The sequence below is a fragment of the Aulonocara stuartgranti genome (genome assembly GCF_965226115.1).
Source record: "Aulonocara stuartgranti genome assembly, chromosome: 15".
In the NCBI taxonomy this organism is placed as follows: domain Eukaryota; kingdom Metazoa; phylum Chordata; class Actinopteri; order Cichliformes; family Cichlidae; genus Aulonocara; species Aulonocara stuartgranti.
Genome location: NC_138951.1, coordinates 21,938,338 through 21,953,941, shown reverse-complemented (window position 1 = coordinate 21,953,941; position 15,604 = coordinate 21,938,338). Strand labels below are relative to the sequence as shown.

Here is a 15,604-nt window from a genome sequence, read left to right as displayed (position 1 = left end):
ATTTACGCTAAGTACTCTTTAAAATACCAGAATAGGGAGGATGGTGTAGGTCTAAGTTTATTAGATTGATCAGTATTGCTGAACTATGAAATATTTTTTTTGTATACAGGTATAACAGAATAGCTTTAGTGTAGTTGTTGTTTTAAACTTGAGTATGAACTTGCAGACTTGCAAAATGCAGCAAGATATTTTAAAAAACAGTTTTGTTGATTAAAAAACACTATATCGGATTCATATCGGTATCGGCAGATATCCAAATTTATGATATCGGTATCGGTATCGGACATAAAAAAGTGGTATCGTGCCATCTCTAATGACTATGCATCATAAGATATGATAATATAGATAAGATAACCTTTATTAGTCCAACACGTGGGCAATTTGATTTGTTACAGCAGAAAGTGGACAGTGTAAAGTTACATAGCAAAAATTTGAAAACAAAACAAAACACTGAAATAAGATAAGATGATAAGAATAAGAATAAGATACTGTACACAATAAAATGAAATACTATATACAATTGATTTGTATTCATCACAGATAATTTAAATATAATTAATAAAATTGCACAAAACAGCATCCTTACTTTCTGAGCTGTTATTTAAAACTTACTAATCTGTTCAACTAAAACCTAAATCTTAACCAGAACATTATATCATACAGCCATACACAGGGGAAATGCTTTGCTTAAGAAGAAGCAAAAAGAGACTGTGAACCGGAAATATAGCCACATGTTGAACTTTAAAAAACTTTAATCTCATAGCACCTTTGGCTGAAACATTGGATACAAACTTTACACGACCATCTCTTCAGAGAGGATTTCTTTCACACAAGTGTTGGACAAGAGCAGCAAGTTATTCTTTTAGAACATTTTAGCATCTCAGATCTCACTGTCAAACTCACAACACATTTTTTCAATGAACATGTAGCCCTGTGCATAAGGTTGCAGATCTCTTATCATTATATCATTTTCCTTTTTTTATGATCCAGATAATAAAAAAAAAAACATTCAGCTCAGTAACATCTAAATCATCCTTCGCACTACTTCCATAGTCACAGTTGCCACTATCATAATACACATTATAAAACCTACACCCAGTATCAGAGGGTCAGTGTAACCTACGGGGAGAAAGAGCTTGTTATTTATAAGTTAAACATTTATAAGTTTGAAATTAGTTACTGAATATTAATGCCAATGTCCGTACAACTTTATTATGTGGAAAGCGACAAAAGCAATCTTTGATGAAATATACAAAAGCATTACAGTTATACTTACAACTGCATTTTCGCCACTTAGAAGTCTGAATGAGCTAAAGAATAAAACAAAGAGTTATAATCATGTTTGGGTTTACATTGAGGGTGGGGTTGTTTGTTTGCTTGTTATTAATAGTACCAAGCATGACTGTATGTATAGAAATTACCTGGTGAATGGAAACTCTGAAAAACTTCCCAATGTTACACCACATGATATCATTGAAGCTGCAATCAAGCAGTTTTCCCTTATAAACCAGACAATCCACAGTGAGGTGGACATTCTCGTTCTTCACCTGTCTCCAGCTTTCAGCTACAACATGCTCAAGATTGGAGGTGTGATGCATCACCACCAGAATTACAGGTTTACCACCTGTAGGCAGAGAGACAACAGGATCAAATGATTCAGAAACAAGATTTTTTGGTCTTGGCCTGCACGTTAAATGAAGAAGAAAGAAGAACTACATGAATGTTCATCACAGGTTTTTTCACATATACCAGCAGCATTGACTGAATGAACCACAGTACATTAGTGACATTAGTCTGCTCACATTAACTGATACATACTGCAGGAATAGTTTTCCTATGTTGTTGTTTTTTATAGTTACTCTGATCATGATCTTAAGATTTTATGGAAAAGTGAGCAAGTTTGATTTAATACATGAAGACTGTCCATTCATTCGCTTTCTAATTACAAAAAAACAGTGCATGTCTTTTGACAAATGTGAATACAAAGGAAGTGGGCACCTAATGTTATACCTGTCACATGCAGATAGAATGCTCTATTTTTTGCTATGATATTTTTCAAAACCTTCATATAATTATTTTGAATAGGTTCTCTAGAATTCTGATGGCAGTTGAAAAACTAGTGAATAAGGACTTCTTACGGGGAATCTTGTCCAGGGCCTCTGCAATGTCTGCTCCAACTTGTGAATTAACAGGACAGAAAATCAGAAGGTAGTCAGATTTTTCTGCGGAGGTCACTTCCATTTGATCGATACTTTTAAGCCTTTTAATAAAAGAATGATGAGCTTCACTTGTTTTTCTAGCCGAGATGACAAAGAATCTTTTCCACAACACTAAAGATAAATTAAAAAGGAGAAGAAGACAAGTGTGAAGCCACACATCTTACACACAATGAGCGATATTATACATTATATATTTTGTGTTTAGCTTATTAGATGTGTTAATTACATTAGACTTTTGGCCTAGAGACCAGTCAGTGACACGCACACCCCAGTACCTTCTAGTTGCCAGTGGGGTCACTGACTGGTCACTAGAGCACCCTGAATGGAGCTTGAGCAATGGATTTCACAGAGACTGTCAGCAATCTCTATACTACAAGTGATCACATATCCAGTTCACCAGAAGCCAGGGTTTGGCCTCTATAGTTACTTCCTTTTTATCCTGTGACACCAAGTGTACCATATTATAAATGTGAGTTTTTAAAAGTTCTACATCATCAGTGTGACCTGTGTAGCTCAAAGTTATTGAAATAAGGGGGAAACTCCAATCAAAATTATCTGCACACTCAGTTAATCATAAGATTTTAAAAAAAGCAGTTAGAAATGTTCTCTATCGTAATTGCCAAGTGCAGCTTGTTCTCCTTAATAATATTAACCTTTTTTCTTACCTTTTTGCTTTTCCATGTCCCTGAGAAAGGATAAACCAAAAGGAACCTTTAATCAGAATAATATAACAAAATTTAATACAATAACAAAACGCAATGTGTGCTGATATGCATCGCAGATTCCTCATAGCCACAGTTGCTTTGTATAAGCTTTTCCTGGCCAAGAATACTAAAAAATATCTTAGAGATGTATTACCTGCATTAGTCTGATGTAGCAAAGCAAATCAGCAGACAGTTACTGAGATTTGGAAACGTTATTTCTTGATATGATTGCCACAAAAGAAGCACTATTAAATATACTATTATTAACAACCAATCACATTACAACAAGTCAGTGCATTTAGTCAGGTCGACATGGTGAAGAAGACCTAAGCTAATCAGGATGGTGGAGAAAGGCGACTTTGAATGTGGCATGGTTGTTGGTGCCCAATAGGCTGGTCCGGGTTTTCTTTACACAGTCATCTCTGTGGTTTACAGAAAATTTCACTTCCTATAAGCATGAAACTATGTTAAATGTAAGTGTCCTCACACACACACACACACACACACACACGTACACCAGCACACACAAACACACACAGACCTTTCCTTCCTCGCTTTCTCTCCCTCACTGTCTGTTTGTGCCTGATGCTTTCCTTTTCCTCCTCTCAGCGCCTCTTTGCTGCACCACTTCTCTCCCAGTAGCTGTTGCACTTGTTCAGAGTTCCGCTTTAGATGAATAAAGAGGAAATACCGCTAGAGTGTGAGGCGGTGCTAGGGACATTATTACGGAAGTGCTTGCACTTGTGAAACTATCTGACAAATATTGCTGAAACTTTCACAAACACACCACTGAAACTCAAACAAACATTACTGAAACTTTCTAATACACACTACTGAAATTCCCACACACACACACTGCTGAAACGCCCAAACACTGTTGGAAACCAAGAAGAGTTCAGCTGAACATGAAGTTAGCTTAGAAAAGAGCGTATTTTAAAACACGGCTAACAACATTCTGATGTCTACTTCACAGCCTTTAGCAACCTAACTGAAACAGCAGCATTATTTAACTATGCAGTCATTTGAAAAAGGACGTTTTCATAGTACTCCAGTTTTCAGTTTTCAGTTTCAGCTTTCAGATTTTATTTGTCATATGCAAGTTAGCACAGGGTCAACATTGCAATGAAATGTGTTTGACGAGCAGCAGTCACTCAGCAGCATGGTACAGTAGGAGAAAATATAATAAAATAAAATAATAAAGAAAATAGAAAAATAGTAAGGAGCAAAATATTAGAGAGACATGGTAAAAGAGAAAAGATGACTAAATATATATGTATCTATAAATATTAATATATGTACACTAGTGATTAAATAAGAAAATCTTGAAAAGAAATATGACGGGAGGTCAGATGGGATATTGCACAGGAATGAGCAGCAGAAGTACTCCAGTAAGTCCTGTGCCCTTTTAACCCTTTAACGCCTAGTGTACAACATTTGATACATACAGTTTTTTGCCAGTTTTTGGGACTTCAACATCATCAATGTGAATTTCCCCCCCCTGAAAAACCTAAATAAACCTAAATAAACAAATTTAAAAAAACAAGCAAATAGGCAGATATGACACAAATTAAATGTCATATATGGAAATTGGAATGTAATTTATTTTCTAAATAATTACAAAAACAATAAAGAAAAGAAGGTTAAATAAAGACTTTTTTTTTTTAAAGGTTTTTCTGGCAATTATTTCATGATTTAGGCTTCAAAGTGTTAATTCCTATGGAAACAGTAATGGTGTACTTAAGTTGACACTATCAAATGCAAAAACCACCAGCCAACATATTGGACTGTCTCTCCAACAACTACTACAGTAAGGAGAGAATGGACACTAGATAATAGGCTGGTATTTAGAATGGTACATAATGAATTGTTGAGTGATAGAAACAGCATTATTACCCTCCAGTGTTATCCATATTAGGAATTTTATTTGAAATGATAGAATCTGATTACTGTAAGTCTTCTGACATCAACAATTAACCACAGTCAGCTGCCACTCAACATGTTTTTGTTCTTTTCAGATCAATCTCCATAAACCCGACAACTTTTCAGTGGTAACTCTGGAAAGCAGTAAAATCAATATATCATCCAATAGATCTAAACAAGTAAAAGCGTTGAAGCATGTTATACAGAGAGGCAAATAAATTCTGCTATTTTTTTTTACACTAAATAGTTCATTAAATATTAGCAAAGACCACCCATGTCTTATGCTACCGCACTTTGTCTTTAAAACTGATTTTGGAAAATATTTGGTAACATTGTAAGATAAAGATTGTGCAGTCATCCTTACAAGCTTGGAATATTTTTCACACGTCAAAGATAGATAAGTCTAAATAAAGACAATAGAGGACTAAATCATCTGCCATATTTTACAACTCAGTCACAGATCATGAAATGAGTTAATCAATTTCAGTATATGTAAAGTTTTGAACTTATTCACATAAATCACATGGATACAGCAACACTAATAGAATAACATGTTTCATTTAAAGACTATAGCTGTGCTAGTTGGAGGCATTACCATAAATAGAAATGATAAAACTGGCTCTTACTGTGTGACCTGACCAGTGAACCAGGCCAGAAAAAAATCAGAGCAAACAGTAACGATTCTCATCAAAGACTTTGCAGGGAAATTGCAGGGATTTCATGCAAGGTTGAAGGCATCAAGTTGACCTTCTCATGACTTGTGTCATGAGAAGGTCAACCTCTGACTGAGTGCCTCTGACTGAGTGCCTGTTTATGCAGTCTGACCACCTGTTGAAGGTAACGTGCTAACATGTTAGCTTATGAATTTTTTTACGTGGCAGCTGTACGAGCTAGCTACGTGATTTTGTAAGCTGCTGTGCTCTTCACAAATAAAGCTGGAAGCAGCTCAGACTATTAGAACCAGCACTGAGGCCTGTTACATTTATACAGTGTTAGAGCAATGGCTGCAGCCTACAGCCTTTAAACTAGCGATTAAAATGCTGACAGTAAACTCGTCAGTCCAGATGTTACCACATTACTTTATGATTTAAATGAGTTAAAACAACTTAAACAGGCAGATTAAAATAACAGCTGTCAGTTCTCTCATTCCTTATATCAAGACTGGAGATCACACTACTGATTTCAGTTCATTTAAACCAAATCTCATTTTCATCAATGGCATCATCTCAAAGCACATTACTTTTCAGTTTCAACATTTGACAAAAGTAGCAGAAATCACACATTTTCATCATCTGGGCCTTTTGTTTTAGGCAAAGAAGGAGGGTAATATTTAAAGCTTCCCATTCCAGGGAACATTTTGTAACAATCAGGTTTCTGAGCAGTGTCCAGCAGACTTCACATTGTTTCTCTAAGTAAGCGCATCTGTGATAAACTCCAAGTTGTTTTTGGACATTAATGACAACATAATTGGTGATTTTACACTTATGGAAATGATGTATTATGGAATGGGTGTCCTTCTGAATATCCACACACTCAACATCAGCAAATATATTTTGACTTAAATCAACAGCAAGCTTTTCCTGGAAGTTTTCCAACGCTTGGCGAAGGTGTGTTGGTGGCCAGGGAAGGAACGTGCCCTCCGGTTGTTGCAAGTGGCTGCCATCAGTCTCTCCAGAAGACCATCACAGCAACTTTCATGGGGCAAATGGGGCTGGAAGACCAGTCCTCTGCCTAAACCAGGTGGCTGCAGCCTGGCCCCACACTTTGAAAGGCTGGATTGCTGAAAATGGTAGTGCTAGAGAAATTTGTGGGGGGGGGGCTACCGGCCAGGACAGTGAAGTGAGTCTGCTATCACTAGCCGGTGAACCTCGAAACTGCCATCACCCTGGCCAAAGACCAGCTGGCGACCATGTCAGTCATGGATATTCACAAATACCCCATAGTACTGGTGGAAATGAAAGATTGGGGGGAAATGCATAGAGTAACGGCTGCGGTTAGCTGACGGCTAGCATACCCCTTAAATCTCAAAACTGATTGGTTGGAGTTTAGTAGCTCAATAGGGCAGTATGCAGGGCTGCACACACAGCCAATAGGGACATGTGGCGTTTGGGCCGCGTTCAGCTTGCCGGTTCCGGCAATTCGCTACACAGAAGATAATGGCACTATGCAATTCGCCCTTTGATCAAATGATGAGAGCTGATAGTCAAATAGTGCGCCCTGACATTTCCACATTTTGTAACGACAGACCATGTTGAGCGTGTCGTGACACTTGTACAATGGAAGAACACAATGGTCGCAGAAGAGCCACTGAGAAATGATTTTTTTAGGTGACTCGTTACAACTCGATGGCTGGTCACCTGGAATAAGATAAGGCTCTGGACCCAAAAATTGACCGATTTTACTGGCCAGGAATCTGTTTGGATGTGAGCTGATGGTGTGCGTCCAGTGGTGTCAGCTGGTGAACCAGCTGGCCATTCCAAAAGTGCCTTTATGCCCTTACTGCCCTTAATGGAGGTACCACTTGAGCACATTGGCATGGACCTCATCTGACCATTTTACCGATGAGAAAAAGTAAATCTTTCGTTCAGTTGTTGTTAACTGATCTTGACTTTGTTAATTAAACATTGTAAACCTGCTTTCAGTGTGTCCTGTACATGAGTTCTTTCAGTAAACCACAGCACGGTGTGTTTTTTGAGCTGATGAAGTTCAGCCAAAACAGGAAACATGCAGCAGGAGACAGTAACTTGTTAAAATGTGATAAAAGGTACAATTAAAGATTTTCATGGATTTTTCAAGGATAAATGTCTAATTTGGTCAAAAGTTCTATATGCCATTTCTGGAGAGAGTGCAGTGGAAATGTTGTCACTTTTGGACTTTGCTACTTGCAGCTAAACATTTGCAGCTAAATAATGTATAATGTAAGCAGAAACTGCAACTGAATGAGGGAATATTTGTCTAAAAACTTAAACTGAACTAGAAGGGTACCAGTGCTCCAGCTTACCATCTTTACCTGAGTAAATCTGTTTGTTGAACAATCTAAATGGTTGATTCAGAAACTTCTGTGACATCAACTTAACTGAGACTCATTACAAATTTCACAAAACACAGTTGAATACTTAGTTACTTAGTTTTTATTAGTTATTTTTGTTTTTGTTGTTATGTTAATTTTAATTATAAATAAATAAATAATATCTTTATTTTATTTTATTATTAATTTATTTGTTTATTTTTTTGTTGTTCCCAGAGAGCAAGCCAAACACCGATCCTGACTATCTCTAGTAGTGGTGCACCACTAGTAGACTTTGTTTTAACCTCCTAGGACCTGGAGTCCATATATGTGGACATTACATTTTGGGTTGTCTAGACCAAAATATAAAATGTTGCTATACAAAGGCCTGATATTCATGTATGAGGACATCATGCTGCCATATGTCCTCATATGTGGATCTCATTTTTCACCGAAATAAAAATCAGGTGAAAAAAAAATCAGGTAATTCTTTGTTTTTACGTTCATCAGGTCCCAATCAACCCAAAATGGCACAGAGAAATTAAAAATGCATGCCATTAAAAAGTCCAGGTCTTAGAAGGTGAACAATGTCTCTGCTGATGAGACCGGTGAATGTGGGGCGACGGTGGCAAGAAAAAACTCCCTCCTGGAGGAAGAAATCTTGGGAGGAACCAGGCTCTCTGGGAGGACCCTTCCTCCTAAGGGCAATACTTACCAGCGGTCTGAGATGACGGTTGTTCCTTCTCAGCATGATGATGGCTCTAACTTCATTCCACATCCTGTTTTAGAATGAAGAGAAAAATGATTAACAAGGTAATAGGACATTTCAAAATTCTCTCAGCTGCTGTGTCTTCTTACGTTTCTCTTGTAAAACAGGATGTAGGCAGACTGCTGCTGTTCCTCAAAAACTGCCGATCCAGTTGTGTGGAGCACCTGTGCATCATTATAGGTGAGCCAAGGATCTGATGTAGACTGTGGACTCTCCTCAGGATGCACAGAATTACAGATGTAGTGTCCTGAAATCACATTAAGACAAATGAATCCAACTTCTAAAAGTCAACTGATTCAAGCAAACAGTGGTTTGGACTTAGTGCTTCTTAAAACATCAAAAGCTTTTGTGTGTGAGTCCTTCACTCAAAAGTAGCAAGTTCTGTTCAATCATTTTCTGTTTGTAACAAGTCAGTTGTTTTACCTGATTCTGTGCCTCCATAGTGACTAATGATGCTTATGAGTCCATAACGGCCATCACCCTGAGAAGGAACAAATCCAAAGATCAGTTTCATAAAGTCTCACATCAGTGCGATAATTAAGCTGATTCTCTGAGATGTTCTGCAGTCTGTTTTTACCTGTTTGGATGACACCACCAAGTCCCTCTGCAGCCTGACGGGGTCATTCACCTTCTGAAGCTTGTGGGTTTTTGTAAAGCCAAACCTCTTCAGGTGAAAGATGAGGACTCTGGCAGAAAAGAAAAAAAACCCAAGGTACAAAATAAGAAGAATGAGTGTCAAACACAAACCGAAGATGGGGCAAAATGACTGCTCAAGTGTTGTCTTAAAAACTCTGATGTTTAGTTCGCCACAGTTTGGAAATCAGGTCAGTCGATCAATTCTGATGTGACCTTACTCACGTTGGCAGTGTATCAAAAGACGGCTTCACTTCCGAGGTCGTCCCTCCACAGTCACAGGTAAATTCGATTTTTTGTTTCTAAACAACAGCACAGAGAAAACAGGCTTTATGGTAGAAAAAAAATCACAACATATGCACACAAACACAAACAAAAAAGGTGTGTTAAGATCATTGATACTACATCTCGAATTTGTGATCTTACCTTCAAGTATGTCCCTAACATGTCCTCAACAGACCCCTCTGGAACCAGGTCAAGAGACAAGCTTGTGAATTCCTCCTGGCGTGATGACTGGTGACCGCAGCTACACATTTAAGGAGTAACGTAGTTAAAGTAACGATCAGGTAGGTGGAAAAGAGGTATATGAAAATGTTGCAATCAGCCCTGTATTTCTGAAAGACTGGCTTACCTCTTGCATGTCCTCATGTTTTCCATTTTGAAAACATGATGGTCTTCTACTGGGCAGGTATAACTTTGGCCCAGGAGAGCTGCTTCCCTCTTCAGGTGAGGTGAGAGGCTTTTCACCTCATTGAGGAACAAGGTTAGGAATTCATGAGCGTCCTGAAAGAAAAACACAGAGGAGATTTAGAACATAAACATAAACATTAGAAGGTAAAGCAAAAAACAAAATGTCCAAATAACTTTCTGCGCACTGCCTTTGTATTCAGGAACCTGTTTGCTGAATGCCTTCTTAAAAGATATTAGGCGGCGTTTTTTAAGGTCATAATCTCTTGATTCATGACAGTTCCTGATGTCCATGAGCCTTCTGTAACAAGGAAAGGGTAAACAGACATTTCTGGTGTTAGATATCTTTGTTCTTCAGGTTTTTGAAGAAAGTAGAAGGTTGATGTAGCGCACCTTAAGAGCCGAGCTTCTGAGACTGCTCTCCACAAAGTCTCCTGACGGCTGACGTCTCTAATGAACTCCTCATTGTTGAGGAGGCTCTGCAGGCAGGAGTTCATGACAGCTACAGCTATTGTTTGGGATGATATGATGAAACTGAAGGGTGGCTGGGCACCTGGAAAAAAAAAAGAGGTTGGATGAGGCTGCAGCTCGTTTCCCAGCCTTACTGGCATTGCCCCTCAAACCTGCTGCACCACCCCTTCCCTGCAGAAATGACAAGAAAAGAAATGACAAATGATGGGTCTCTGATGGGCAAAGACAGACAGACAGACAAAGTCCCTAGAGACACAATTTCAGTCAGTTCTATGCCAAGTTGTTGTGAATAAGGGTAAGTATGGAATTGAGTGCCTTTTTTATGTTTGAATAATTCATGCTGGTGTTACAGGGCTTAGTAAACAAAAACTAATTTTGATGAAAGAAGCCAAGTACAAGGACCTCAACAAAGCCTACAATGAGGTGTGCCTATTGGAGAAAAAATACAAAGAAAGTCAGGTTGGCTCAAAGCATTCGTACAGTACTGTATCCGAGGAAATCGATGATATTAAAGCCAAGTTCATAGAAACTTTATATAGCTTAAAGTGAAATTATCAAAGAAACCTCAGCTACTTACCTGCTTTTGACTAACAGTTCTCTGAGTTTTGCTTCAAAGAAAATTTTTGGTTTATTTCAGCTGTTTTCAATTGATATTGACTTTGTTAGTTAAACATTGTTAACCTGCTTTCAGTGTGTCCTGTACACGAGTCCTCTTAGCAAACCATGACATAATATCTTTTTGGAGCTGATGAAGCTAAGCTAAAAACTATGGAGGACCACAAGAGCCACGCGCACATCGAAATAAAGAATTCTGTGCTTAAATATTGAATTGTAGAATAAATTCTCCATTTGTAAATTCATTTTTGAATTCCAATTTAATAAATTGGATTTTTGATTCCTGTTCGCTCAGGGATTAACCTTTGGATTAGCTGTTGGATTAACAACTTCATTTTAAAAAATACTGCAGCTATTCGAAATTTGCCACACTGTGGGATGTAAGGAGCTCTCTGATTGGTCCATCTCTGAGGCCGTCTCTCCTGCATGAAGTCCAGGTGCTGATTTTCCAGTGTGTGCATCTGTCACACCATCAATGGCTGCAGTATGGAACAGATGTGGGTGTGTCCTCATCTCCCAGAGGAGTCCAAATCATCATCAAACAGCCCTACAGACACAAAAATGTGAAAATATAAACAGCCAGACTATCAGCAGTGATTTAACTACTTTAAGATCTCTGAGAAAAACATTTACAGTATATATCACTGAATTTAAGGCCTTTAAAATCACAGAGCATACAGAAAAAAGTACTAAACTGAATCAATTTCGGCTTTCGTTTTTCATGATGTATATTGTATTAATAATTAAATTTCATTATCTGTGTCTTTACCACACATTTCCCACACAGGTTTAGATACTGTAGGTTAAGTGAATGCTTAAATTGATTGACACTGATTAGAATATACTGGACATTCGAAGCTAAGATTCAGCGCACTGTGTTAGAGGCTGGGTTTTGATGAATTTATCATATATACAACCTTTGATCATCATTTATGTCCAGTTGAGAATGAATCTGTGCACTCACATATTAATTGTCCCCCTACACACACACACACACACACACACATACACGCACACCCTTAAACATACCTGCTATCTCTTGTCTCTCTTCCTCCGTGTGCCCAACAATCTCCTCTTCCTCCTTTCAGCATCTCTTGCCTACACCACTTTGGTCACATGTCTCACTTCTTGACAGTACCTCCCATATAAGTGTCAATCATGACCGATGAAAGCACACACATTTGAGGTCATTAAACCAATCGGCTTGTGACCCATGTTGTAACTAACCTCAAGATTAACTTGCATATTATCATAAACTGCAGTGGTTTTATCCTGACATAGTTAAAAATAAAGGGAGTTGGAAATTTTCTTAAAAGCGGCAACTCTTTATTCCATATCCTAAATTCCATGTTTTCCATTTTGGAACTAGGATAATCTCACTACCAAGCTGAGTTTGGGAGAGACTTTTAGCCTCAGCAGTCTAGGAGAAAATATGGCAAGTAAATAGGAATTACTCTGTATTATGCTCCAGCTACATGTTACATTTTGTTATAATGAGGGGAGAAAAGTAATGTTTTTATATTGCTTTAATTTAGACAATAATTCTAGATTTATTTTTTTTTTGTCTTCTACTTCTTCTTTCATTTGTTTTTCATTTTCCTGTGCATGGGCCTCTGGGTCTCTGCCCAGAACACCCATTGAGTAATTTGGGCCCACCCTGTTACATTATAAGTTTGATCAAATTTGAACCAGGAAATTGCCCTTTGAAACATGGATATTATTTTGTTTTACTAAAATCAAGATGCAACAAAGAACTACAAATCTCATAAACCTCATATTATGGATGCAGACCTAAACTTAGAAAAACACATTAAGACAATAACACAGTCAGCTTACTATCACCTCAAGAATATTTCAAGGATAAAAGATCTGATGTCTCAACAGGACCTGGAAAAACTAGTCCATGCATTCATCTTTAGTAGGCTTGATTACTGTAACAGCATCTTTACAGGTCTACCTAAAAAATCAGTCAGACAACTACAGCTCATTCAGAACTCTGCTGCTCGAGTCCTCACTAAGACCAAAAAAGTGGACCACATCAGTCCAGCTCTGAGGTCTTTACACTGGCTGCCTGTCCGTCAGAGGATAGACTTTAAAGTTCTGATGCTGGTCTATAAAGCTCTGAATGGTTTAGGACCAAAATAGGTCAGGAGTGACCTCCTGACCCAGTATGAACCTTCCAGATCCCTCAGGTCATCTGAATCCAGTCTTTTATCAGTTCCCAGAGTCAGAACCAGACACGGAGAAGCTGCATTCAGCTTTTATGCTCCATATATCTGGAACAAACTCCCAGAAAGCCTCAGATCAGCTGAAACACTCAGTTTATTTAAATCCAGGTTGAAGACTCACCTATTCTCAGCTGCATTTGAATAAAACACCAAATCCATACTTTTAAGCTTAAATTTCAAAACTTACATTTAACTACTGATTTTATCTACTGTTCTGATTTTATCTGTTTTGACTTTATATACTGTTTTGTTTCTTTGTTTGTTTATTAGTTAGTTAGTTAGTTAGTTAGTTTGCTTGTTTTAATCAATTTTAAATCATGCTTTTTATTTGTTTTTGTTTCTAATGTCTCTGTAAAGCACTTTGAATCACCTTGTTGTTGAATTGTGCTATACAAATAAACTTGCCTTGCTTATTAAATGATATTGGTAGCTCATAGAGACTTTGGATTCTCAGTGTCTCCAGCTTTCATCTCTTACATAATGAGATTGAAGGCATGATATATCACCACTAGAATTACTGGTTTATCACCTGTGAGTGTGGAGATAACTGGATAAAATCGATCAGAAACAATATGAGGAAAATAGTTAGCTTACTTAATTTACATGACTGTACATGGAAACTCACAAAGAAATCCTTGACAAACATTACACTGTGCAAGATAGAACGTGCTTATTAAAAGTTATTGTTAACTTCATCACCTCAAAAATAAATGTAAGTTAATTTACTTACATTTATTTATTTATTTTATGCAGAGAAATTGTTTGTTTTTCATACTGTGTGTTAATTATATGCATTAAAATGTGGCTTGGCAAAACCAAACTGATCAGAATGAATCCATCTCAGAGAGAATGAGTGTCTTTTGGGACGTGAGCTTGTTTTCTTGATGAATGGAATTGCAAGTGTCAGTCAGTCAGACATAAAAAGTGTCTTTATTCCATAGTCAGAAGATACAAACTGTTTCTGCTTAGTAAAGGAAAAGGAACCGTTGAAAACATATTAAATATCAATAAAATAAAATCAAGCTTGACATCTATAATTTTATGGACTGTGTAATGTGTGAGGAATGAAAAGATCCCACATTATTTAATGGGAATAAAAATGATCACACAGCTGATTTCAAAAACATCCCAAAGATCAAAGAAAAAGAAAATTACGTGGCTAGTTAGACAATTTAACATTTTGCATTCCAGCACCTCAAAATGGTAATCAGCAGTTTGTATGATCCTCACCAGTTTGTATGCATGCCAGGCAACATCAGGGCATGCTCCTAGTGAGATAACATATGGTGCTAATGGATCTTGTTTCATCCCGGATATTGGTTCTGGTACTTACCTTGGCTGGTGCTGGGCTTGATGTGACACCCTTCATGAACGATAAGGAGGTTTCTTGTCTTGATGTTAGTATCTTCTATCTCCTCCTCTTGTCTCAGCATTGTATCTGGCAACCACGTATCAATTGCCTGGAACTTGTTCTTCCCAGTCATGCCACTGTCCTGGGTCGTTTCGACCCAGCATTTGGAGTTTCTCGTGGCTTTTGTATTTTTGGTTATTTTCTTGATTTCTTGTCAGGCTATGGTGATGATGATGATTATTAATAAGTATGTTCCAGCTTATTCTGGTTTAGGTTTAGTTCTACCAGTGTAAAGTCCGTGTTTTCTTAGTCTGCATATTTGTGTATTGTTTCCTGTTTTATTTTGAAGGGTTACGACTTATGTCAGTATGTCTAACTTCGCTCCCCCTGTCTCGTTAGCCCTAATCTCTCCCAGCTGTGTCTCCCTCCTGTTTTCAATTCCCTGATTACTCCCCTGTGTATATAAACCCTGTGTTTGCCTTTGCTCAGTGTCGTGTTGTACCCTCGGATCCTGCCTGTGTGTTTCCATTTTCAGCGTTCATTGTTCTGTTTATGTTTTGTTCCTTACCAGCAATAAAGCTGAGATGAGAAGCTTTTTTGAGTTGAAATCCTGTCTCCACGAGTCCTGCATTTGGATCCTCACCTCCGCCTGCCCGCACACAGAGCCCTGACAATTCATCCCGTCTCAAACCACTGTCATAAAACATGATGTGGTGCTGACTAACCCTACACCAATCAAACAGCGCGCTTATCGGGTTAGTCCAGCAAAGCGGGAAATCATAAAACAGGAAGTTGAGTATCTTCATCAGAATGGATTTGCAGTTCCAAGCTCCAGCTCTTGGAGTTTACCATGTCTCCGAGACACGAAGTCAGATGGAAGCCCAAGATTCTGTACTGACTTCCGAAAGGTGAACTCTGTCACTGTACCAAATGCACATCCCTTACCTCTTATCGATGACTATAAACACTGCAAACACATCTGCACGCACGTGCAGATTGC

General features: G+C 38.0%; 1 protein-coding gene across 1 annotated transcript; it reads right to left on the bottom strand.

Annotated features, from left to right (window-relative positions):
• Window positions 1-321: 321 nt before the first annotated feature.
• Window positions 322-15,240, bottom strand: LOC309688971 (ubiquitin carboxyl-terminal hydrolase 37-like). Its single transcript, XM_082505074.1, has 15 exons — window positions 15,173-15,240; window positions 10,333-10,492; window positions 10,147-10,240; window positions 9,884-10,035; window positions 9,679-9,778; window positions 9,478-9,554; window positions 9,197-9,305; window positions 9,043-9,100; window positions 8,709-8,866; window positions 8,566-8,629; window positions 2,885-2,904; window positions 2,139-2,330; window positions 1,422-1,624; window positions 1,277-1,310; window positions 322-1,119 (listed from the first exon to the last, which is right to left on the bottom strand). Exons 2-10 carry the CDS (start codon window positions 10,434-10,436, stop codon window positions 8,618-8,620), a joined length of 864 nt encoding a protein of 287 aa, XP_082361200.1. The 5' UTR covers window positions 10,437-10,492; window positions 15,173-15,240; the 3' UTR covers window positions 322-1,119; window positions 1,277-1,310; window positions 1,422-1,624; window positions 2,139-2,330; window positions 2,885-2,904; window positions 8,566-8,617.
• Window positions 15,241-15,604: the final 364 nt, after the last annotated feature.

What these genes read in the sequence shown, in the direction of transcription:
- LOC309688971 (XM_082505074.1), bottom strand. Translation starts at nt 10,436, where the DNA reads ATGAACTCCTGCCTGCAGAGCCTCCTCAACAATGAGGAGTTCATTAGA. An exon ending in TCAGAAGCTCGGCTCTTAAG is followed by an intron (nt 10,241 to 10,332) that starts GTGCGCTACATC and finishes TCCTTGTTACAG; the next exon opens with AAGGCTCATGGACATCAGGA. An exon ending in CTATGGAGGCACAGAATCAG is followed by an intron (nt 8,867 to 9,042) that starts GTAAAACAACTG and finishes ATGTGATTTCAG; the next exon opens with GACACTACATCTGTAATTCT.